Here is a 26,405-nt window from a genome sequence, read left to right as displayed (position 1 = left end):
ACGTTACGATAGAAAAAGGTCAGGTTTCCTTATAGGTGAGAGTATATGGAGCTTGGGACACCACGCTGCTCCAATGCATGATGGCGGGCTTAGGGTAAATATATTCAATTATTTAACAACAACAACCACAACCACAACCACAACACTACAATAAAATTTGAATGATATAATGACCGGGCCCGACGTTTCTTAAATTTCTTAGAAGAAGGAAGGCCCAGTATTTCATAGCCCGACCATAACCGACCCGGTTCGGCCCGATCGACCATGACAAGCCGGCCTACCCGCCTGGCCCGGCTAACCTAACCATGACTATGTTACGAATAGCTACCTAATATAATTATTAACATTTAATTAATAACAACCCCACTTTTCAAATTCCGTATAGCCCATTGTTAACGAAAATCACATTGTTAACTGGGCAATATCTACTACTTAGGTAGTCATACTATAAGATATCTAGTGATGATATAAATAGTGAATACGAAATCCCGTGACTTGAAATTACTAACAATAGCTACATGGTCGGTTCGTTTTATGTTAACTAAAGGTACCTAATCAAACATAGTTATTAGGGCAGCAGGATCTCGAGATAGGAAGTCAAATAATTATGCTAACCATTGTACAGACGAGGCAGTATGTACCTAGGTAGCTATAACAAAAGGAAATGAAAAACAGTAAACAATATTTTTTATCGTTTAATTTATAGTTACCATTTAGGTAATTGTTATTATGTATATAGGTATATTACACCTAAACAATACTTCATACACAGTCAAGTGACAGCTTTGAAATCTAACACATAGACACAGATATACATTCTTACTTTCTGACTTATAATAATATTATATCGTCAATGATAACATCATACTTTATGTGTATTTTTTGGAAAATCACTATCTGATTTGTTTGAAGTATGTTGCATGTCCACGCAAAGACTATATTAGGCAGGTTCAGCCTTTATTGAGTTAACGTTTCTAGGTTGATTTTACAAAACATTTTAAGATATTGTGTATTTGATGTAAATGACGTAAAATGTATAAAAGTATTTGTTTCCTAGTATCTAAATATTATTTATATCCATATCAACAGAAGACAAGCAATCTAAGTTCGAAACAGTATAAGTTTCACACAAATTATTGTTATCAAATTCCTCTAGAATATCTTTGTCTAAATGGCGGTTCACAATAGCGGCGCAGCGCATGTCATGCGCCGCATGCGCCAGAGGAACTTGCAACTCGTACTCCACGACTTTTTGCTGCGAGTAGCTTTGTATAGGAATGCTATTAGACTCATTGGTGCGTGACCAAGGTCTAATAGATATCAGGAGGGAGCGCAGAGGACTTGGCTCTGAATGATATCGCCGTACTTGAACTAGTCTAGCGTATACTGCTTCAATATATTCTTTCGCATACTGAATAGAATGATCAATGCGCCCCAGCAACTTCTGCACACAGAACGATACTTTCTCTTTCCACGTTGAGATGTTCTTCAGCTCACTTTCCAAATTCAAATCTTCTGGATTTTCATCGTTGACCATCAATTTAAATATATGATGAGCTATAGCTACTTGCAATAATTCTTCTGTTTCAAACTTAGATAGTTTTTCAACAATTTCATGTAGAACTTCATCAGGGCCACCGCCAATGCAAAAAATTGTACCAGTCAGACCTGTGAATTATATTTTTGATTATTTTATGCTTTTAATCTCTTAGTTATTTAAATTTCAAATATGTAATAAGTAGTTTTAGTTTAAAAATAAATCACCAATAAGCACGTGGTCGGGGTCAATATAAAATTTATTCAGAGTGGGTGATGAGGTTCGAAATAATCCTGCTCGAATTACTGATAATATTATTTAGCTTTATATTTTTTAGCTTTACCTTGATCTTCAAGAATTGCAGCCATTTCTAATGCTACCAAAACTCCACTTTCATATCCAAGAAGATAAAACCGCTTCTTCAATTGAACCATTCTCTGAAGAATCTATAATAACAATAAAAATAAATGATTTTTAATTTTACATTACAATTTTTCTGTTTTATTGTTATGATGACGAGGAAGTTAATTTTTATGAGTGCATTTACATCTGACCTGGACATTTTTATGCGCCATTTCTTTTATAGTTTCATGCGGTCGGTCAACGGTCGGTTGCAGTACTATCGCGGGCACCTTGAGTCGCTCGCACATTTCACGGAATCGCACGTGTAGCCCTTCTACACCGGGTACTATGCACAGGTATGTTGCGTTTTGGTCAAATTGACCAAAGCTCTGTAACATTAAATGTAGATGTAAAAGGTTCTCAAGTTAAATTATTAAATAATAAATATTTTTTACGTCACATTTATTTTTTCTCTCGTATACATTTTCAATTTAAATAAACTACTTTATATCACCGTTTTCCCACGAGTATTGAAAATACGCGGGTGAAACTGCAGAGGCATCTGCTAGTGCTAAATAAATAGCATACGTACCAAAGAATTATTTGAAGTTAGTGTTGGTATTGATAGCATATCTTGGTTAGCCAAGAGCTCATTACAATGGATGTCAGATATGAATGTTTTTAAACCTTCAGTTTCAGCGAATTCACATTGTACCTTATTATCATCTAGTTGCCATAACCTGGAAAGTAATTAGAGCAAAATAACGCATGCTTACTTGGTTATTTGGCACTGGTTAAAAATTATTTAGTCATGGGCATTGCATGACATTTTTAATTTTCAAAATAATAAATATTATATCCATTTATACTTAAATTGTTTACAAGAACGCGCGTTCTAATAGTATGATATAAGTGCGGTAAGTTGAAAATTACAGCCTAGGCAGCTCGATCCAAAGGCGAGAGCTATATATAGTAAAGAAGCAGAGGTTGTAATTATCAAAGCGCACGTATCTCATACGACGTGTCATCTGACACATTTGCGAGGAAACACACTTTGAACACACTTTCAGAAAAGGAATTTGCATCTTTGCCTGTTTTCCTTATGTGTTTATGTGTTTTCCTTAATGTGTTATAAAAGACATTGTAGGATAGTGCTACTGTAACAGTGATGCTTATGACATCCATTTAAGGGACCTTACGGTGGAGTTTCACTAACCACGCGGTGTCCGTGTGTAAGTGTTTCGAGATGATAGAGCTCCGGTGATTTAGAGTAATTATTATCATGTTAGATTACTTTTTTATTTTGTTAGCTTTATAGTTCATTTCCTGTTCGGCGTATTAATTATTTTTTTTTAAATTTATTGAGATGAATTAGTCTTACCTGATACTACTCGTTCATACGTCACTATCGTGACACTAATTCAATGATTAATATTAAATACTAAACTTCTATTGTTATTATAAAAACTTACTGTTTTGCTGTTATTATTGGTATGTCAGACTCTTCTAAAGAAATATAATAAGCATCACGTAAATAAGCTCTAACAATTTGAGATTTCGATAAATCCATTCCCATATCTTTGAGAGTTACTTCTGGCAACATAATATTTGGAACTGAGAAGTCTGTTAAAAAGGAAGTTTATTATAATCATCATACATGCACAATATATGGAACAGAACAAAGCTGATAAATTAACCATAAAAACTAAATAAATACTAGAGGAACATAACTAAGTTATTATGACATTTATATACTTTCGTGGCGAACGAACTCTTTCGTTCGCCCACTTTAGGTTAGGCCATCTACATTCACATTCCAGATTCATTTCATATTTACCACTTTATCATTCCACATCGCTTCATCTATTTGGTAAACCTTTTATTTTATATCCGTATACAATTGTTATAATCAGTAAAGTGAATAAATATCCATATCAATAAAATCGTCGCCTTCGTATCAATAGCATCGCCTCATATCAATATCCTAAATATTATAATCTCCATGGCGATACCTTCAAAGTTAAAAACCCAAATTTTACCTGCTAAATCAGCAATTTTTTGTAATATGTTATTTTTAGGTTTATTTATGCGATGTGCAATTATAACACGTTGCTTGTGACATAACGCTTGTTCTATGGCATCAATTGCACAAGTAATTAGAAAGTATTCTTTATTTTCCATCTGTAAATAAATTAGGCCAATAGATCTTTTGTCATCCAATTTTAATTATAAAAGACGGAAGGTAAGAGAATCTATACAAAAGATTGGTTTTAAATTTAAAGATGTCCTTACGGTTTTCAACGATGACAACTTGATGTATATGAACTGGTAGAACGGTGTTGTTAATTTTCTTGTAACATTATGTTCTTTTCCAACATCAATTACTGCGAAATACCTGAAAAGAATAGGAATAATTTATTTTAACTATTTTATTGTAGCTGCTACTAATTCAAAATAGTGATATTATATTTTTACGAACTTTAAATATCCATTTGATTTCTGTGCGGCCAAATTCACAGATTCTAATAATGTAAGATCTTCATTGTCTGCATGCAAGTTTAAAATGCAAAATAGTCCTTCAACTTTTTGTAATGTGTTGCTATTCAGTAAATTTAAAATGTTTTTATCCCATATTTTTCCGTACGATATTGTACAATGCACTCCTAGATCCTCCCAAAACCTGTAAATTAGGGTCAATAAATTGGTTGATAGAATTTGTAAGACCATCATTAATTGGCGTTCTTTGAGTTATCCGGTTAAGGTACCGGACGGTATGGCTTAAGTAATATTAAATTTGAGGCGTTCGAAGTGTTGGCGTACAGGTGTGCAACTATAACATATATTCAAAGACATATATTCAAAGCCAACAGACATAACATATATTCAAAGAAATACCTCGGATTTATAATGTAAGACACCTAATATGACATGATGATATAATAGCTGCTCTAGGAATCCAGAAAAAAATTAAATTTAAAAGACGGCCTGGTATCTACATCCTGGCTTAAGAACTTATGCCAGTGGTTCCTCCTCCGAGACTCAGACCGCGGCTTAGAAGGACGTTTATGAAGGGTGTTTTGGGCTGAGTGTATTAGTCCGGGCGCCCTCAAGATCGAGAGTTTTAAAGCCCTCGTCCGGGTGGCGTCAGATATCGGGGACCTCGTCTTCGCCGGCAAAGACGTTATGTAATTTATGTTTGTGCTACCTGCGAGAAGCTTTGTCGTTCATTATGTTGTCGTCAGGGTAGTAAAGGACGTTTTTTGGACGTCTAGATCTACACTCAGCGTTGGAATCGGGTGTGTAGTTGCAAGCCTCATCCACTAGTTGGTTGGGGTGGGTGACGGCACTATCAAAATAAGTTTTCGACAGCTGTTTCATATACCTATTGGGTTATTAAGGAGATCTAGAGAGTCTCTATATGTTAGTTGTTATTACGTACAAACTACAGAGCGCCCGTGGCCTGACACATGAATCGGTTCCGAAGGACCTGGAGGAGTTTTACAGACGCCTTTGAGCAATGGGCAAACACTGCACTATCATTATTTTACGGATGTATAACCTTCAATAGGAAATGGGACTAGCAGAATAAGGGCTTGAGGCCCCAGACCAACGAAATTTTTAAGAAGTTTTCACTGTCAGTATGTGAGATACGAAGCCTTCGGTGCTGGTTCAACACCAGTATTACAAACGTCAGAAAGCTCGTAATGCTGTCGTTCCTACGTTTACACATAAAATTACTTACTTTACTCTAAATAAAAGGCCACTTGATTCTTCGGTGCAATGGAGATGTAAATTCCTTGCACCTCGGCTAATTAACCTGTCCGCTAATTGTATTCCTAGCACATCATTCTCCGACAATAACAGCTGCAGGCGATCAGCTGAACAGGTTATTCTGAAACAATGAAAAACGCTGTCATCTAGCACATAATAGGAATGATGTCATTTTTTTAAATTGTATTTATATTATAAGTATGCTAATAGTTAAGCAATTATGTAAAAGTAACTGGATATCAGCAATCGTTACTTTCGGAGCTACGGGGATTTAAAGGGTTAGATTTGCGGAACTGATCCCTGAAAAAAGTCCGATAATAGATAATAATAGATCATAATGATCATTAGATTTGTCCAAACAAAATTGGAGATATCTTTGTTATTTGTGCGTTTATGTTTACAGTTCATGTTTTGGAAAATGTCACGCTTAATGTAAGGAAGCTAAAATTCCTGTATGAATTTTCATCTAATTACGATAAAAGATTTTTAATACATTTTGAAATCTTATAATCTTATTTTTTTTTTTTTTTTACGTATAAATTAGTTAACATTGACCTTATTTAACCGAATGTCTCTTATAAATCAATATATTCTAAGTAGTAATCCCCATTTTAATATAGGTCCGGTTTATGCGCCTTACTTCAAATCCGGTGGGATCGCAGTCAAAAATAATTACCAAAGATAAAGTATGACCTATTTGAATGTTCTTGTATAGGTAGTCAGTTTTATTTCAAGGTTAACAGCACTATGTAATTGCTTACAAAAGTAAAATATTTAGGGATAAAGTTGAAATACAAAAGGGATCTGAATCAGCAGTTGTATGTAATGTACGTCTTACTTCTGCTGAACACACGACACGTCCGCAGTCAAGTCGAGCAGCACTCGGCCGACATGTCTGCCGCCGGCCTGTAGCCGGAGCGCGCGCGACGCGTGCTCCGCCGCGTACGTCACGCGAGAGAGCGGGCGCACGTAGCCGAGAGCTATTCCTTCGCTCACCATCAATTGTAATTTCTGGAATTGCGGAATATTTAAATACATCCATTGAAAGTGATCAAAGTATAGCAATTTGCTTCTATCTGTGATCTGTCTTCTTTTGTTTGGACTAAAAAAACAATAGTCTATAGGCGATACTTAATACATTTTCTACCTCTATTTAATTGGATCTTGGGAAAATACGAGTAGATCATTGAAAACTAACGGTGACAACTAGTAGGTACTAGTCAATGGTTGCTTATTATTGCTATTGCTTTTGGCAACCAATAAGGTGCCGGTGACAAACAGAAACTATTGCCACTTATATGTATATAAGATAGGTATAATTAAACAATATTTTTGAAGCACTTTTAATAAGATTCTTACGTTTAGCTCTTTTACATATGTTGGGTCGAATAGTGAGGAAAATTGCTGCGTAGTGTAAGTGAAAATTTTATGCAAACAAAATGTACTAAAGCTATAATCTTCATTGTCCAATAAAAGTGAAATATCCACCACAAATCCAGCAACTTTACAGCAATCTATTGAAGCCTGTAAATAAGTCAATAAAATTGATTAGGTACTGTGTTGTGTTTGTCTACTACTGTGTAACTGTACCGACTCGTAGTTTAAGCGTAAGATGCCCATAAAATCATTTTTGTAACAAATTTAAAATGCGTTATTGCCTTATATTTCTCCTTATGAATAAATATTTTCAGAATATAAAAAACAAAGAAATTTTATTATTTAAAATAACTTTAAATAATAACATTTCTTAACTAAAATTTCATGTTAAAATGTCATGTATCTATTTTTAGGAAAAATCGGACATCGTTTGCTTAACAGATAATAACTTACGTCTCGCAGGTCTCCTTTAACTGAGGTTATTACAATATCACAACCTATTCCATTCGTTTTATTAAGAACCATATACTTGAACGCGATATCTCGAGAAAAGCCAATTTGATCCTCTAAAAAAAAATTTTACCATAGCATTAATTTTTAGCATTTTGAGCTTTATAATATTAGGTACTTACCCATAAAAATATTTATTTGAATTTAATGGTTAAATGTCGACCATACGTAGGATCTTGATCTAGATCAACTGATGTAAACGGGTCTTACCTTTAAGTTCTGGAAATAGTGTGAGCAAAAACATCTTTTTCTTACTACTGCTCACTGTAGTGTAAACGTCACAGTCGTGTGCGAGCGCAATAGAGATGATCGCTTGACCTAAAGCTCCTGCTCCGCTGTGCACAAAAACACTGTTGCCATGGTAGAGCCTACTTTTAAAGTACTGAAAAGGCAAAATAGGTTGAATATTAATTTGTTTTAAATCAGCGTAAAACAAAACCTTCGGAGTGGTAGGTCGATAGATTCACTACTAAGACACAGAGTATTTTTAAAATGGTTGTAAAGTTAACCATTTGGAATAAACAATGTAAAATTGTTTATAACCATTTGACGGTATTTGTGGAAGTGTTCTTTAGACAGTTGCTTGTAATTCTTAATATAATTAAATTTGCTGTATTCGAAAAAAAAATAAAAGTAGAATAAGAAATGATACACACGATGCCGACTACAAAAAATCAGTACTGAATAAAGTTGGAGTGAATGGTTGATTTTAAAATCTATTATGAATAATATAATCTTTACAACAAACATAATAAAACCATAATTACAAGACAGTAGAATGCGAGGCAATAGGCCAAAGGAACCGTGGCTGCTTCCTCCAATGTCCAATACTCAGGCACCGGCCACAACAGCTCAGGCTTTGCCTGGACGAGACCTTTGACTGATTCCTCTTGCACAATGCCCATGACACGTTCTCCTCTATAAAATACATTTAAAACATATTAAAGAAAAATGTCTGTTTCTTTTAATTGTTTCCTGGCATTTTAACAAATTTCATATCATCAGTTAAAATTAGCTTACTTTTTGATTTATTTTTCTGTGTATTTTATTGAAACGCATATGACATTATCCTTAAAAGTACTAAAACTTCAAAGAAGTAAATAGTTCCTTACCTCTCTGTTATACCACTAAAGTCATATTCCACCAAACGTTTCCTGGCGTTATTTTCTCTTGCGGTTGATCCTAATACTTTCTTTATGTATGCATCGTTTAATCCAACGTAATGAACCTAAAATTTTAGTCTATTACATACAATATGAAAAAATAAAAATTCTGTTCAATCTGTTCAATCTGTCAATTAAAATTCATACTGTCTGGTGTTATACTTATATTATACCTTTACCTTTACTGAATTTTCTTGTTGGTGTGATTGGCTCACTTCTATCCATCGTGTAAAATTTATATCATCTAATGAAGACGTTTGTAGCGCTAATTCTTTCCCTCTAACTATGTTTCCTTGAATTGGCAAATAATATTCTCCACCCCAAATACCCTTAAAATATTTATTAAAATGCATATCAATAACGAATAATGTTTTCACTTAAACATAATATAATATGAATTACGTAATACTTACGTCATTTAAATAATTTACTGCTAAATCTGTAAATGGCAATTGATTTAGACTTTGTTCGTCGAACGATTTGTGGTTGCTGATAACTAGATTAACTTTGCAACAATCTTTATCTCTCCACTCCTTAAACGTATCTTTTAATCCACTAAAAGCTGGATATGAAGTGAATATTACAAGTCTGTGGTTTGGAGGAAGTTTAGACAATTGTGCAGAAATTTTAGTGAGGTCAGCTTGTGAAAACACTGTAACAGCGCTTGTATTAATTGCTACATCTGAAGGTCGCCATAATACCAGCTCCAGCCGTGAAGAACCAATAGTGTGAGCACATACACTACGGTATGGCAGAGAGGAATGGATAGTTAATGAATTCATGTACTCCTCTTTGTTGATCAGTAAAGTATCAGGACGAAGTAATCGGTGTAGAACTTTCCATATCTGTTAGAAGATTACCACATTAGTTTAAATATTTATCTTATTTATTATAAATAATCTAAAATTTTAAATTGTTATTTTTAATAGTACTTACACTATCATCAGCAGCCAAATCAGTTATCAGTAGTGTATCTATGTCATTAAAATAAGTATCATTCTTTTTTATTAAATCATTCTGACTAATTTGTAATAAATTGATCTTTAAGTCAGGTATATCATGAATAATTATTTGAACGTCTTTATGCTTTGCTTGAGCGTTGTTGTTGATGACGTTTGCAATATTGATAACCCGTTTATTTAAATTTTCTGCAACTATTTGCAGAAATACATATAAAGCACCTTTTTCCTGCAAAACATTTTGTAATATTAATTAATTGATAATGTATGTATTGTCTTTTGTGATAATACAAAAATAAATCATAGTAAGTCCTTCGTACTTACATCAATTTTGTTACAAGTGATATTTGGAACAAACTTCAAAGTTTTTAAAGAAATGTGTTCTTTAGTTATTGACGGTAGGTCATAGTATTTCATGTTTTCAATTATCACTCCTCCACATCTAAACAAATAATAATGATATTTGTAGATATAATATTGAGGACACCTCAAAATAATATGATAAAACATCAGTAACTCATTTTTCATTCACATTAATTTAGTCTCCAAAAATGTTCTTTAAGAAAAACTAAATTTTTTTAAATATAGTGGCAGTAGACTGTTTGTTCTCGTACTTTCATATATTACCCTATTTTTTTAATCTTAACAGTAATACTGTTGAGATTTCACATATGTTTAAACAACGAAACTGATAACGCCTCGATGGAAATATCTAGCCTGTTGTCTGCAATGAGCCAATTACTATTTGCTTTCTTTACTTGGATAAAAAAAGTATTCGAGCAAATGAAAAAATATATTACCTGGTACTATTAAAATCATCATGCACTTTCGCCGATAAGACATGTGCATCATCTGTAACGATTGTATCATTATGTTTTTTGACATCGATCACAATTTTTTTTATAAAATGTAATTGTGAAACACTCTCATGCCCGCGTCTGAACGCATTTAGTTGGATTATACCATCGATTAGTGTTACCCAATTTTCTTTCCACAACAGATGCGCTTCAGTTAGCGATAAATTAGCATTGTGAATACTACGGAACTCGTTCCTATAAAAAAGAAAATGTAGTTAATTTAACAAAATTAAATATTATCATATGATAATAGTTAAACAATTATTATCATACTTACGAGTAATTATAATCCCTGACTTCCAATAATTCGTAAATATTCTTTGATTTCAATGCAAAATCTGTCTTAGAATGCAACTTTTCTTCTAAAGGCGTAGCTTTGTCTATTTCACTGATAATATACCCAGTTGCAACTTTAATATTTTCATTCAATACCTGAAAGTGAAACATTATATTTTAGAATCACATTTTCCGCTTCTATCAAATTTTAAGCACTTCATCAAAACTTTTCTTCAGCTCTGAAACTAATGAATTTAATTTACCTGAAAGCGCCCACTGTTTTGCAAACTTATAAACAGTCGCAATTGCCTTTGCTCATGCAACACGGGTTGGGAGTGCAAATGTACATCATGGAACTGAACTGAGAGTTGTTTCTTTGGAACTCCCAGAAACATGGCTAATGTATCCCAAACTGCCACCAGAGTAGCAGCAAACGGATATAAATTTGTTTCTAAAATTACAAAATAATCTTTGGATGTTTGGATACAAATTTTCTAAACAACAAGTATCAAATATTTTTGAAAGAGATATAAAAATATGATAATGATTATATTATTATTTCTATAAATTTATTATTAAACTGTGTCGCTATACCTCTTATAACATGTCCTTTTAAGTAACAATGAGCGTCATCATGAATCGAAATAACGTAATTGCATGAAGATGCAATTTTTATGTGTGGTGACGTAAACAGTGTTACATTCCTGGAATAAAAATGTTAATTATATGAAACTCATTCTCGTCATGTTTCTTATAAACTACAAATCAACTTACCATTTTTCATGATGCGCCCATTCAACTAAATGTGACAGCATTGGTGTTCCAGTGGAAACTGGAAATTCTACCTTTGGGTACAGGACTTGCACTTGCGGGTTGTATCCCTCCATGTAGAGACTATAAGAATTAAATATTTAAAACTTATTTATGCACAAATCTTTATCAAAGTAGTTTCACCACTTTCTGAGTTTCTAAAAATAAATCTACATACAATATATCTACATAAATATATATACAATAACTACACGTTTGTGTTATGTTTTTTTTTGCTGTAAGCTGGGAAAGTATATATATATATAAGTAAATAATTGTATTATTAATATATTCATTAATAATACAATTATTTACACTAAAACTAAAACAATAATATTTAACTAATTTAAGTACCTGAGTTATGATATATTATAAAGATGACCAACAGTCGCTAATGTTGTTATTATACTTATCCCACCAAAAATATGTCCATGATAATGTATCATGTTGCTTGCACTATAGAATAGTTATCAAATCTCATAAGCGAAGCATCTAGCTTTATATACATCCTTATCTATCTTCTATCTATCTAACTCTTAAGCGTACCTACTTCGTTTATTATGCGTGAACCTTAGATTTAAATTTGCTACAAACCCTACATCTTAGTCAGGCGTGAGTTTAGATTTGGTCAGTAGTACTTATCTTACTTTCCAATAGCTTCCAACAAGAGCAGTGCATTGTCTGGGTGTCCACGTCTTGTTAGTGTCATAAGTTTGCAGGACTCAGGCAGGGAACGCTTGAGAATTGCCTGCAGAAGACCATGTGGAGCAATTTCTACTACCACAGCATTTGCAGGTATGAGTCGCGATGTCTCTTCAAAAAGCACTGCGTTCTGCAACAAAATATACCTCACTCACATCCGCACTTCAATAAACTGAATTGACTATAAGTTAGGATTCATCATCATCATCATCAGCCGATGGGCATCCACTGCTGAACATAGGCATGGACTGCATGGACTTACAAGCACAACAGTCTCGAGCCACCAGCATCCAGCGGCTCCCTGCAATCCGCTTGATGTCCTCGGTCCACCTAGTGGGGAGTCGACCAACACTATGTTTTCCGGTGTGGGGTCGCCATTCCAGCAACTTGGGACCCCCAACGTCTTTGGAATTTAGAATGCCCTTCCGGCGTTTATTTCCTGACATTTATAATTTAAACACCTCCAAAGTAATAGGCATCATCTAAATAAACGCACCCAACATAGACCGCATTAATGCTTTCCATCAGCCTTAATTGTAGTCAAGCGCAAGCCTATATAGCATAAAAAAGGCCAGTGTCGGGAAGCGGCGACACTGGTGCGAAAAATTCAACCCTGCAAATGATGAACCCGTCCATCCGGCCAACCAGCATGGTAATTCTTCAGGCATTAAGCTTATGTTTAAAAACAAAACAGTCCCTAATCCCCGGTAGTCCTTTATTCCCGGCTTTGGCAACGATTGTGTAAACGACGGGACAAAGGGTGTCATGGGGGAGACCGGGGATGTTAGTCGACCGACTAGGTGGACCGAGGACATCAAGCGGGTTGCACAAAACCGCAGGATGCTGGTGACTCGAGACCGTTGGGTTTTGATGTCCATGCAAGAGGCCAATGTCCAGTAGTGGACGGACGTCCATCAGCTGTTAATGATGATGATGATGATGAAATGTTACTCACAAGTAAGTTATTCGTGTGATATTCTGCTGAACAATATTTTGCAATCGGATCATTCCACTTCTCTCGTGAAACCGAAGTGGAAACCCAGCGCTCGCTGCGTTCTTTGGGTGACGAAATAACTTCACTCAAATATTTCAGCAATCCTGGCCCTGCGTCAGCGATATATCTCGAATGGAATGCAATGTTGGAGCATGACACTTCCTTGGCGAATATTCCTTTTGCAGTTAGTTTTTCCAAGAATCCTTTCATAATATCAACGGGTCCAGATATTGTGCTGGAGTTGGGACTATTGTGGCACGCTACTTCAATCTCAGGTGGACACATTTTAGAAATCTGTAAATTAACAATAATATAATCAATGTTTTATGTAAGTAGATATTATTGGTGAAATATTTATTTGAAATGTGAATGTATACCTGTTCAAAGCCAACCCCCACAGCAGCCATGGATCCACGAATGAAGGGAGTCTGCACAGAGACCAGCCCGCGACTGTACGCAGACAGGATCATCTCCTCGGCTGTGAAGCAGCCGTCTGCGTACGCGCAGCCCAGCTCACCCACACTGTGACCTGTGGATATTAGCAAATATAAAAATCTTTGTATATTTGGACAAATTTTTATAATATGTTTCGTATTTGGCTGATGAAAACTGTCAATACAGTTATGTCTAAGTTCTTTAAGACCCACCGTATGAAAATAATCAAAACTCTTAGACCAAACACAGCTCATGGAAGAGAGACAACAAATGAGATTTCAGTCTTTCAGTCCATATGCTTACGATTGATATAAGCCGCATTCCAGAGACTTGCGAAATTCAATAACGAGCGCAAATACTTGCGAGACACAGTAATTTTCATAAATTACTGTGTATTGGACAGAAACATCTGACACGTTTAAAGACCGAATAGGGTAGTCTTATTTATAAGATTTTAAAGTGAGGTCGAGAAGTTTTACGGACAGTTATACACAACTCAACTGCCTGTTGACAATTTGTCCTAATATTCTAGAGCCAAGTTGACCCAACACTGTACCGAAGGCAGCCTGGACAACAATCTATACGAGATTAGTACGACTCTCGATCTGAAAAACAATAAGGTGCCAGGTAAGGACGGAATCACAGCAGAACTTTTGATGGCGGGTAGAAACCGATACATGAAGCAATTCAACAATTATTCAATTCTATCATTCGCGAGGGCACAACACCTGAGACGCGACCTAGGAGTATGTTGATTGATGGTTTATTCTTCAAAAAATTTTACAAACAACTCCTTGTCCACCGAGACGTAGGGCTTAGCCTCAAGCTGTAAGACGTATAAAAAGTAATGTCTTTTTTAAAATTAAGTATTTATTATTAACACTGTAATTATGTTTGCAGTTAAACATCTATCTATTTTAAGACACACCTCAACATTAGATATTTTTAAATATAAGATTACCAATAATTTTGTCAGGAAGAATTCCCAAGGCCCTTAATACATCTGTGAGGCCGATTTGAATAGCAGCAATTCCAACGAAAGAATTTAGAATGTTGTCAAATATAGTTTTGTCTGGAGATGTAATTATATGAACGATGTTTACTCCTTTAGGTTCCAAGGCCTGGCGACACCTGTTATAATAGAAAAATAGATTATAGATTAGTTATAGCCGAGTCAAATTAAGCATTGAAAATATAAAAATAATTTTTGCGCTTTACGTAATAAATTTAATCATTTTTAAAGTTACGAAGAGAAATTTAGTATGCGGGGGGTTTTGACGGTGATAAATCGCTCTAGCCAGATTTATTTTTTTGAAATCGTACCAAAAAAAATATTACATTAAAGAATCAGGAATTTTTCACAAGGTTGATCTCAAATGATTGATAGTTATGATTTCCAAGTTTTGTGAATTGCAGGAAAACTTACTTTTCAATAGCAGCGGCAAATATTGGAATTCTCATAAGAGTTGCTCCCATGCCAGCCCACTGGGAGCCCATTCCGCTGTATACGAACCACAGCGGTCGCTTAGCGTCGTCGAAGTCGTCCAATCGTTCGCTTAGACAAATAGTTTCGTCATTTCCATTTGTGTCTAGAAAACATACATCTAAATTAAGTAAAGCTCGAGGCATCTATAATATGTTTAAAATCGGATGGAACAGGACGTCAATTTTTAAAAAAATCTTTTAAATAGCGGAAGCCCGCGACTTCATCCGCTTGGAAACTTTCAACCCCTATTTCACCATTGAATTTTAAATATTCTTGAATTGTAAACTACTTTAGTTTATAATCTCACTCGCGATATTGTAATCTGTCGATATATTGTGAACTGAACATACTGATTAAAATTTAACGTGTTATTTTCCAGTATATTATAATCTGTCGAAGTGAAACCGTTAAATTGCAATCTTAAAACGTCAACTGTCTGAACTTGCCCCTGATTGGTCGGCTTTACAGCAGACCGTTCGTTGTCCATAGAGTTAGGAAAGAAACACATAAGTCAGTCAAATAAAATACTTCAAGTTAGATGAGATGAGATTATAATTTAACGATAACATATAGATACATATCTCTAAGCGTCTCACCGAGAACAATGTATCCTCTCCCCAAATGTCCAGAAATTCGGGTTTTATGAATATTGTGCAGAAGGGCTATTTCCTCAGGATCTACAGAACGTGATTTTAAATCTTCAAGTATTTTTTCCACGGAAGATTCCTGTCTACCAGATATGACAACTAAATGAGGAATTTTTGTCTTGTAACGCGTAGGGTCCTAAAACATATATAAACAAAATATATATATTATAACGGTATATTGAAATTGTTGTTTACACTGTGTTTAACTACATAATATAATACCTTGGCTTTATAATGACCATCTAAAAGAACGTGTGCGTTAACTCCTCCTACAGATAGACCGTTAACAGCGGTGTACGATCGTCCAAAACTCTGGTGATCAGTAAGAATGCGCATTCGACCATCTCGCAATGCTGATATGTCGTTTCTCGGCGACTCACAGTTTAAATTTCCTGCGAGTAGTCCATTGTGATATCCTAAAAGTACCTGTTGATTAAATAAGCATATATTAGAAAAACTTGTTACAATGGTTTAAAAGTCCCTGGATACAGGCGTCGCTGGACCATGGTGTTGGGAAGTATCTACAAACACTATATCCTGCAGTGAACGTCCATCGGCTATGATGATGATAATGATGCTTCGAATCCATAATAAAATAGTGCGATATTACTAAAGTCTACCTAAAAATGAATGTAAACAATATAATATTATCTGTTCACCTTTGTTATATTAGATATCCCCGATGCTGACTCTGTATATCCTATGTTTGACATAACACTGCCCACCAAAAGTGTACTCTTTCTGTTATTGCAGAACACTTTTTCGATAGCTTCAAGTTCTGCTTTATCCGTCTTTAGTTCACCTATAATAAAAGCAGATTTATCTCGGAAAAATTCATGGTTCACGTAAAAAGCTAAATTTCACGGGCGTCCGCTAGACTAACGACATAACATTAAATATTTGTAACATAATTGATAACATTTTACAAACACAGATATTACTAAATAAAACTCGACATTACCTAAACCAAAAGCTTCGACATATTCAACGACTTGTGGTGGTATTTGTATTTCTTGATAGAAAGTGTTTAAAAAATCGGCCATGTCTTCAGGGTCTCTATAAAAGCTATACTTTTGACCTTTAGTTTCATCTTGTAGAGACGACGTGTAAATACATTTTACATGTACTACTTCAGCATAAATTCTGAATAAAAAAAATATTTTTTAGTCTTCTTAGATTTTTTTTTAATAACTTAACGAAAACTTATAATATTCAAGTAAGGCTTACACTTGTAAGCCTTAGCGTTGTTGATTACATCCATTCAACTTTGAATAGATGTAATCAACAACGCCAATAGTTTTTGTGAAATACCTGAGAGCATCTTTAGCTTTTTGAAGAAACAGAACGTTGACAGCCTCAGACATTGCACACCCAGCTGCTTCAGTATCAAATGATTTGATCTTATCGTCAGTATTCAATTTTATGACCCTAGAAGTAATCAGATTTTGTAAAATATTATTACATTCTGAGAGGAGACTCGAGCTCTGCAGTGAGCCAAATATGGGTTGATGATGAATTACATTCGTTCTTAACTGAATTCTAATTAAATTAAACCAATCGCAAAGGAGTTCGACAGTTACTGTCATTTTAAAATTCTACGAAAATAACCTTGCAGTCTGAGAGAAAATATAATAGGTACCTAGATTATTAATAATATACAAAGTGTCCCATAATTAATGAACAAAACGCCAATGGTAAATGCAACACCTAACTATCTAAAACTGATTTGAATAGTTTTGAATAAATCCCTAGGGTGAAAAGTTATATTTTTTTTTCAGATTTTAAAATGTTTTCCATCTTAAATCAGTTTTTTCAATGCAGTAGCTGCAGTAGTTAAGAGTTTAAGAGTCTGATTTTTGTTAAACATTACGAATAAATTACCAATACCTACCTACTGTATGTATAATACTACTTTTATAAATAATGTTTTAATTGTTTTGTAGAAGAAGCTATGAGGGCAATAATTACTTTTCTTTAATTAAGATGACCCGATTTCAATAAAAACCCTGTAAATAAATGTATGGAACTGAAGATTATTTTGATTTGTAAGTTGGTATAAAACTTGTATCTAGTTCTCTTTGTAGTTCCAAAGTTGAAAGAAAAGAAAGAAGAAGAAAGAAAAAAGCTTTATTAGTGAATTATGCCACACAACACAATTTGTTCTATAACAATATCCTGCGATGTGTGGCACAACCCAGTAAACGGATCCAACTCAGCATAATGCTACATACTCTTTAAATAAAAAGAGCATGCAGCGCTGGTTTTCAGTTGGAACCGTTGACCAGATGCCGCCACAAACACAGCACACAACAACCTTATTAACTAAAATAAACAATAATAATAACTTAAACTTAAAATAGTACATTACAATTAACTAAAATAAAAAGGGAAAGACAATAAAATACCATACTAAAGAATAACAACGTGAGAAGAAAAATATTAAAAATAAAATTATATCATATATACAAAGGTATTTACAAATTTATGCAATTCTTATACAGAATTTACAGTTATTTACCTATAAGAAAGAAAACTCCGCCACATGATGTTGGAATTCAATCTGCTTTTCAAGTAGAAATCTCTTTAGCAGTTTTTTAAATGCGAATTTAGACTTAAGATTTTTCAATGGAGGGGGAATGTTATTCCAACATTTAGTGGCGGAGTAGGTAAATGAACCTCTAAAGGCGGCAGTACGGTGAGGTGGTATCCGTAATTGATTACGGCAGCTTCGACGCTCCGTTCCGCCACCATCACCCGCCCAAGTGAATTTATTTAGAAGGTATAGTGGTTTACCCTGATTAAAAACACCGAAAAGTAGGCCTGCCAAATGATACTTTCGTCTGGATCTCATTTTTAGTAACCCAAAATTATTTAAAAATGGAGTGACGTGTGCTTTTGAGGGAACATCAAAACAAAAACGAGTACAAGCATTTTGCACACGCTGTATTAGACGTTTAGTCCTGCATAGAAGTCGCGGGCCATAAACAATATCTCCATAGTTCAGCTTAGAAAGGACTAAGGCTTCTACTAGACGGATACGCAGCTCTTGGGAGAGGTAGTTACGTATTTTGTAAATGATTTTTAGTCGGTAGAAACAATTACGAACTACCTCTGCAACATGGTCTTCAAACCTAAGATCTGAGTCCATCAATAGACCAAGATTACGCGCCTTGAAAACTCGATCCAATGTATTGCCTTTAATATGTATGTTAACAGTAGCCAAGTTGACTTTGTGCAAGAGTTTATTTGTACCGAATAACATAAACTTGGACTTCGATGGATTAAGGACAAGAGAGTTGCGGTCAGACCAATTTGCAATTCGATCAAGGTCTTCGTTAATACTATTCACAGCTTGGTTTATGTCCTCCGGCTTACATGAGTAATATATTTGCAAGTCATCCGCATATATATGGTACTTGCAGTTTCTAATTTCATGTATAATATCTGCACAATAGATTATAAAAAGTAGCGGACCTAAAACTGAACCCTGTGGAACGCCTCTGGTGACAGAAGTTGACGCTGAACGACGCTTGCTACCATCTTCGTATCCTAATTCTACAAACTGCGTACGATTACTCAGGTAGCTGTCAAACCACTTGACAGCATTAACATCAAACCCATAGTAGGATAACTTAGATAATAGAAGTGCGATATTTATACTGTCAAATGCTCTGGAGAAATCGAGGAGCACCATAACAGTGCACATACCTGAGTCCTGCGATTTAAGAATGTTGTCTGTAACGTCCAGGAGAGCCGTCACAGTCCCACGACCAGCCCTAAAACCTGATTGGTAATCCGGCAAGATCTGCTGCTTCTCCAAATATCTTAGAACTTGCTGATGTACAGCTTTTTCTAAGACTTTTGAGAAGCAAGATAAAATGCTAATTGGTCGTAGGTCCTTTGGGGTTTGGGGGTCCGGTATTTTAGGTAGGGGACGTATTAAAGCAGTTTTCCAGTCACTAGGGAAAACAAAGGTAGTGATTGACATATTAATAATGGATTTAATAGTGTCTACGCAATGTGGTAACATCATAAATAACATGTCAAGAGTAATTTGGTCAGTTCCCTCAGCATTCGAATGAAGGTTTTTAAGGATTTTTAATAAACTTAGGTCAGAGATAGTGGATAGAGAAAAAGTATCAGTATATAGACGATTAAATTCGTAATATGTAAGCATGGAAAAAGATGTAAAGTTAAAACCGGGAACATTAAGAAACTGCACATTTATTGAATCAGGATCGGTGAAATGAGCTGGTAATGCAATGTTTTTGTTGGGTAGTACTGTAGTCTTTAAATTTTTCCACATAACATTTGGGAATTTAATTTTACTATTAACATTATGTGAAAAATATGCTCGTTTTTCATTGTGAATGGATTCGATAACTAAATGCTTATATTCTTTATAGCAAATTTTATTTAACTCCGACTTATTGTTACGCCATTTTGCATGTGCTTCGTCCCTCAAAGTCATCATTAGCTTTACGTTGTGCGTTAACCACGGACTGTAACGATCTTTAATCAGTAATGACTTCTTAGGAGCGTGCTTATCGAATAGCTTCAACACATAACAGTTAAATGATGAAACCATTCGGTTAACACAGTCTAAAGAGGAAATATTATCCCAAGGTATAATGCTCAGATCTTTATTAAAACTATCTTGGCATACATTTTTAAGCGGTCTCGACTTAAGATATTTAGGAGGGATTTTACTCCTTTTTATATTAAAAACACATTCAAGAAATGCATGTTTACCCAATGACGGTATATGAACTACGTTGATGTTTTTTACTGGGAGATTTGTCGATATGATGTCAATTAAAGACTCGCTTGTTTCTGTAAAATGTGTTGGAGTGGATATTAGTTGAGTTAGTTGTAAATAGTTGAAAAAAGTGTTTAATTTAATTGTTTTAGAGTCGTTTTTATTTAATAAATTAATGTTGAAATCTCCCAGCAATATCACATGATCGTAGTTAGACAATGAATGCATAGTGTCGGTCAGAACATCCAAGAACAGGTCAGTATTTAGCCATGGAGGTCGATAAGCCGTACCTAAAGCAATTTTATGACAGTTCACACTAAGGCTTATCCACATTTGTTCCACTGTTTCATGTCGGGGAAACGAACATGTTCTGGTTCTGAGGCCTCGCTTAATATAGAAAGCAACGCCTCCCCCACGACCGCCACGAACAGTGTCTGGACGCGGAATATGAACTATACCCAGGAACGGTTGGGGCACGACCTTCCTCACCAGCTCGCAACCAGGTTTCATTGATTGCCATGATATCTACCCTAAAGCGATCCATAGCAACCAAGAACTCGTCATGCCTTGAACCAAGAGATCCAGCATTAAGGAAACCAATTTTTAAATTTTTAATACTGTTGTATTTTAAAAAAATAAACATATATTGTATACTTAAATAGGAAATAATAGTTAAATGCAATCTTGAATATATAGTAATAACATAATATATGATATACAAAGAATAAATTATATAAAATAATAAATAAATTATTATATACGTTGTAAAACTCATATAAACTAATTTTAAAATCTAAATAAACGTTGCTGGTAAACATGTATCAGAAGTTCTAATTTTTCAATACAAGAAAAAATTCTTTAAGTGTGCACATTCCAATTTTTTTCTTCAAAAAGTATTACAATATCTTCCTACTTGCCTAAACTTACTAATGCAGTTATTGGTAACTTGTGGTGCATCTACTATTTCCATTTTAACCATTAATTATGGGACACCTATTAAGAAATAGTCTTAATAGCGATAAGGCAGAACAAAGTTTGCCGATTCAGCTAGTAAGTAAATAACATGTGTGACCTGCAGTATTGGAATTTTTAAACGTTTTCGTTACGACTTAATAACATATAAACTCTAAACAAATCAACGAAATCTATATTATCTTTGACATGATATTCTCTGAAAAATTATTTCTCTATTGACGAATGAATGTAATTCAGTAAATAAATATGTGAATGGAAATAAATACAAAATGGATTTTTCTTACCTCCCAAAATGCATACTCGTGTGAGGATGCATACAAAGAAATCCCCCTCCGACGATGGCAGCCTCACACTGACCGCTTTTGATGGCCAAGTAAGCTTGCTCCAACGCCTGAGTAGAACTGCACGTGCCCGCGTCAATACCCAAAGAAGGGCCCTTGGCGTTCAACCAATAAGAGATGCGGTTCGCAAACATTGACCTACTGCACCTGTTAATATTAGGTATCTCTGTCATTGACGTATCTAGAATTATTTCCTAGGGTGGGCCTGACCCTCGACATGAAGTCCATTATAATAGAATTCTATATCGGTAGCCCAGAATCCTATAATCTTACTCGCGATATTGTAATCTGTCAATATATTGTGAACTGAACATGCTGATTACAATTTAACGTGTTATTTTTCGGTATATTGTAATCTATCGAAGTGAAACCGTTAAATTGCAATCTTAAAACGTCAACTGTCCGAACTTGCCCCTGATTGGTTAAATTGTAAACAGTATGTTCAGTTCACAATATATCGACAGATTACATTATTTCGAGTAAGATTATAAATTTTACAAATTAACGGTAACATGTACAAACTTTGTGATCAACCGCACTCAATAGATTTTTTAAGACCACGCTTAAGGAAATGTCACCGTTATTTTGTAGAGAACTAGGTCGATTTTCATGTAGCTCCGTGCGCGAGTATGAGACGCACTTGGCCGGTTTTATTTTGTTATTGTTATCATTTTTAATAACTTTAAGAAATTATGTATAATTTTAAAAAAGAACTTCGTCCCTGACGATGCTTAACCGACCGCACATTTTTTTGTAAATCGTATACGTACCCTGGAATACTGGTACCAGTTTTATCATTTGCGTGATAAAAGCCAAGTTTTTCCGTCTCTAATATACTACTTCCGATAAAGACACCGACTTTTTTTCCAAAAACGTCTTCGATACAAACACCTGATTAAATAGAAACTTTATATAAGTTGTTATTGTGCTAATCATAATAACTCTTCTTAGATAATGATTATTTGTTTGTCGCCGATAGCTTTCTTGTGCTTGGTTGCTTTCGTAACTGTCAAAGCGAAGCTTGACTGGGTCTGCTAGTTAAGAAATAAGTACTTAATTATAATAATTTATCAGTGCTCGTTAGCATGGCTTTATGTAAGTTATTACCTAATTTTTGGAAAATAGATCCTTTCTATCTGGATATCGACATTCTAAAAGCAATATTTTGAAGTTTGGAGTAAGATCATATAAATATTATTTATCCCTCAAAGGTTTTATCGTAAATCTATAAATATAAATGAAAATAATTGACTTGGTCGCTAACTATGGGCCTCATAAGAAGGCTCAGAGTCACACAGCGGGCGATGGAACGAGCTATCAGAGTATCTCTGCATGATGGAATCAGAAATGAGGAGATCCGCATAAGTCACCGACATACTCGTAGCTCAACGAGTCGCAAAGCTGAAGTGGCAATGGGCAGGGCACATAGTTCGAAGAGCCGATGGACGTAGAGGTCCCTGGTTGCTGGAATGGCGACCTCGCACTAGAAAGCGCAGTGTTAGTCGATCCCCCACCTTCGGATTCGCTGGATGCAGGCGGCTCAGGGTCGTGATGTTTGGAAGTCCCTATAAAAGGCCTATGTCCTTCTGTAGATGTCTATCGGCTGATATGATGATTATGATGATGAATTGAAAAACTTAAACACCGAAACAATCTTACCGGCATCATATATAGCCTGATAGGCTTGCTCTATTAGCTTGCGAGACATTGGGTCCATGTTATGACTAAGGCGGTAGTGGACTTTGAAAAACTGCGCATCGAACAGTTCAAGCCCGGGCACTTTGCCGGAGTACTGAGATACTTCGGGGTGCTCAAACTCCCAGCGCGATTTATCATTGTTGATTGGGTTTATCTAGAATAGGTTATACTGCATTTTATAAGTTAAATTGTGCGTATTATTATTGAACTCTTGCCAATCTCCATTACTAATCTATACTGATAATACAAAGAGGTAAAGTTACATTACACACATAAAACTATTCGTAATAATATGTACAAGGTCGATACAACACTATGCTCTTTTCTTGAGTCATGTATGAGACAGTGGATGACGATCCTTCGTCACCCAGGAGCTTCTGAGTCGACTGAACTGATATGGATTAAGCGAGGTATTTTCCAGGGCGATAGTTTGAGCCCTTTATGGTTTTGGATAGCTCTTAATCCTCTCAGTACTTTACTGCGAGATTCATGGCTAGGCTTTCGCCTTCGCAGGGGTGATGAGCTCATATCTCACTTGCTTTACATGGATGGCCTCAAATTGTATGCATCAAAGCGTAAGCGTTCAGACCTAGTGTCATTGCTGAAGATTACTCAAACCTTTAGCAATGACATAGAGATGGAATTTGGTATAGACAAGTGTGCGGTTATCAATGTAGAGCGAGGCAGGATAATGAGCTCCGAGAATATAGTTATTTCAGAAACTGTCATTCTCAAATCACTCCGTGGAGGCGACACTTTTGGCATTCTAAAGTGGACTCAAACCGAACAAGACTGTAAAGTCGGCAAACTGCTGACGTCATACCGGATGCATCACCCCCGTTCATCTGAATTGAGGTTGTACATCCTACACAAGTGTGGAGGACGTGGCTTTTTGAACGCCAAGAATCTCCATAATCGTGAGATGTGCAATCTCAGAGATCATTTTCTCAAGATGAATGTGAGTATGTATCAGGATGGACTTACGACCAATGGACGTAGGGTTAAGAAATTCCTTGACAATCGATTAAAAACCCTTCTCTGCTCGTGTTGTTCTCCCTGCCTAGCCAAATTTGGTAAGATCCTATTAAAGCAGCTTAAAATACCCGTTCTAATATGGAACAAGTTCTAGAGAGGGCAAGATCTTGCAAGTTATAGAGAAATTTTACTTACTTTTTCGTTATACGACAAAAAAAGCTGAAAATAGTCACAGTTTTCCGTTCTTTATTAAATCTCTAGTCAAAATAAATTCTTTTATTATGTATAACTAAACAGCAGACCAATTCTCTAACTTTGGCGTATGTTAGTCTACATATACGAAATTATTTACCAACTAGGTAGTTATTGTTAATAATTTTCAAGTCACGTGATATCTTATTCACTATTTATTTAATGCTAACTGATCAATCTGAGATTAAAGGTAAAAATATCATCCCGTGGCTACTGATAATTCGTGGATATCCTGAAGTAGGTAGATGACATTTCATAGTTGACATTGTGATTGTTCTTACCAATTAACTTTACGGAATACGAAAAATGAGGTTGTTATTGGTTTGATGTTAATTACTTATATTAGGCAGCTATCAAGATAACGTATTGGCCAGCTGGTTATTATATTATATTAATGAATGTAATACTTAATAAATATTAACGATAATAATTACCTTGTTATACAGAATATCTGATAAGTCTTTAACGCTGTGGCACTCCGGATAGAGCCCTGACATGCCAGATATAACAATTCTATCGCCCGGTAAATCGGCTGCAGGACTTCTTTCACCACTTCTTTCTTCTTTCCTTCTCATCATTTCTTGAGGAAATGCATTAGGCGTCGGCGTCATATCTTTTGCTTTAATGTGTAATACTAAAAAATTAATACAGTCATCATTATCAGCCTATTTGAAGGACTCACTACTAGCATAGGCGTATATAGCGGGTGGGCCAGGTGGTCCGGGCCCAGGTCTTTAGACATTTTTAGATAAAAATACACGTACCTAATAAAATAAGAAAAATCGTGTAACAATAAAAACTGATGTTTACCTATTGTGTAGGTAGGTACCGACATATTCATTGTATAAAATGTCCTCAAAAAATCTTCATTCTGACGATTGAAAAAATAGGTCGTAGACGGTGCAAATAACGAAAAAAAATCTTGAATAACAAAGATTAAAATTTAAATTTTCTAAATTGGCTTACGCCACTTATTTTCGGCCTATATGTGCGACCACCTAGGGCTGCCAATATTTTTTCAGAAAAAATTGTATTTTCAGATTTAGCTACAAAAAATATAGTACACTTAAGTAAAATATAGTAGGTATTTATCTTTTTACTCTTTTTGCATTTTTCAAATATAATTTTGGTCTTTAATAAGAGTGTCATATTATACATTTTTACATAAAATTATTAAATTTTTGAAAACCATATGCTTTTTTTTAATTTGTCTGTTTAATGTGTGGAACTCAGTAAGATAGACAATTTCGGATAGGCTAGGCTAGACGCTATTGCGTCTGTTGAAATTAAAGTTAAATGAAAAATTTGTTTGTTAGATAACAGTGTTGAAAATATAGTAATTTTGCGACCTATTGAACAATAAATAGTACGCAGATCCAAAATATAGTACAATCCTATATGTTATAGTACGGTTGGCAACCCTAGTATCACCACCACTAAAAATTATAAAATTAAAATAATTTTACCTGTCAATTAAACTTTTAGCTAGCTGAACTGATTTATCCTGAGAATTGATTGACACTAAAGATTTGGGTGAGC

The 26,405-nt window shown here is 34.9% G+C and overlaps 1 protein-coding gene across 1 annotated transcript; it reads right to left on the bottom strand.

Annotated features, from left to right (window-relative positions):
- Positions 1 to 660: 660 nt before the first annotated feature.
- Positions 661 to 25,554, bottom strand: LOC112055250 (fatty acid synthase). Its single transcript, XM_052883266.1, has 38 exons — positions 25,301 to 25,554; positions 23,601 to 23,793; positions 22,712 to 22,832; positions 21,885 to 22,088; positions 17,178 to 17,294; positions 16,828 to 17,009; positions 16,526 to 16,668; positions 16,089 to 16,292; positions 15,816 to 16,002; positions 15,160 to 15,322; positions 14,695 to 14,864; positions 13,676 to 13,827; positions 13,260 to 13,592; positions 12,250 to 12,434; positions 11,567 to 11,686; positions 11,387 to 11,496; positions 11,056 to 11,243; positions 10,794 to 10,948; positions 10,460 to 10,711; positions 9,984 to 10,101; positions 9,637 to 9,888; positions 9,114 to 9,545; positions 8,880 to 9,029; positions 8,650 to 8,765; positions 8,305 to 8,455; positions 7,748 to 7,919; positions 7,481 to 7,593; positions 7,010 to 7,174; positions 6,489 to 6,661; positions 5,622 to 5,771; positions 4,359 to 4,559; positions 4,172 to 4,274; positions 3,919 to 4,060; positions 3,352 to 3,502; positions 2,472 to 2,619; positions 2,092 to 2,268; positions 1,881 to 1,983; positions 661 to 1,668 (listed from the first exon to the last, which is right to left on the bottom strand). The coding sequence occupies exons 1-38, from the start codon at positions 25,475 to 25,477 to the stop codon at positions 1,061 to 1,063; spliced, it is 6,981 nt and encodes a 2,326-aa protein (XP_052739226.1). The 5' UTR covers positions 25,478 to 25,554; the 3' UTR covers positions 661 to 1,060.
- Between the last annotated feature and the right edge of the window lie 851 nt (positions 25,555 to 26,405).

This window comes from Bicyclus anynana, chromosome 8 (assembly GCF_947172395.1).
Source record: "Bicyclus anynana chromosome 8, ilBicAnyn1.1, whole genome shotgun sequence".
NCBI classification, from domain to species: domain Eukaryota; kingdom Metazoa; phylum Arthropoda; class Insecta; order Lepidoptera; family Nymphalidae; genus Bicyclus; species Bicyclus anynana.
Note: the sequence above shows the minus strand (reverse complement) of the source record. Positions and strands in the feature narration are given on the sequence as shown.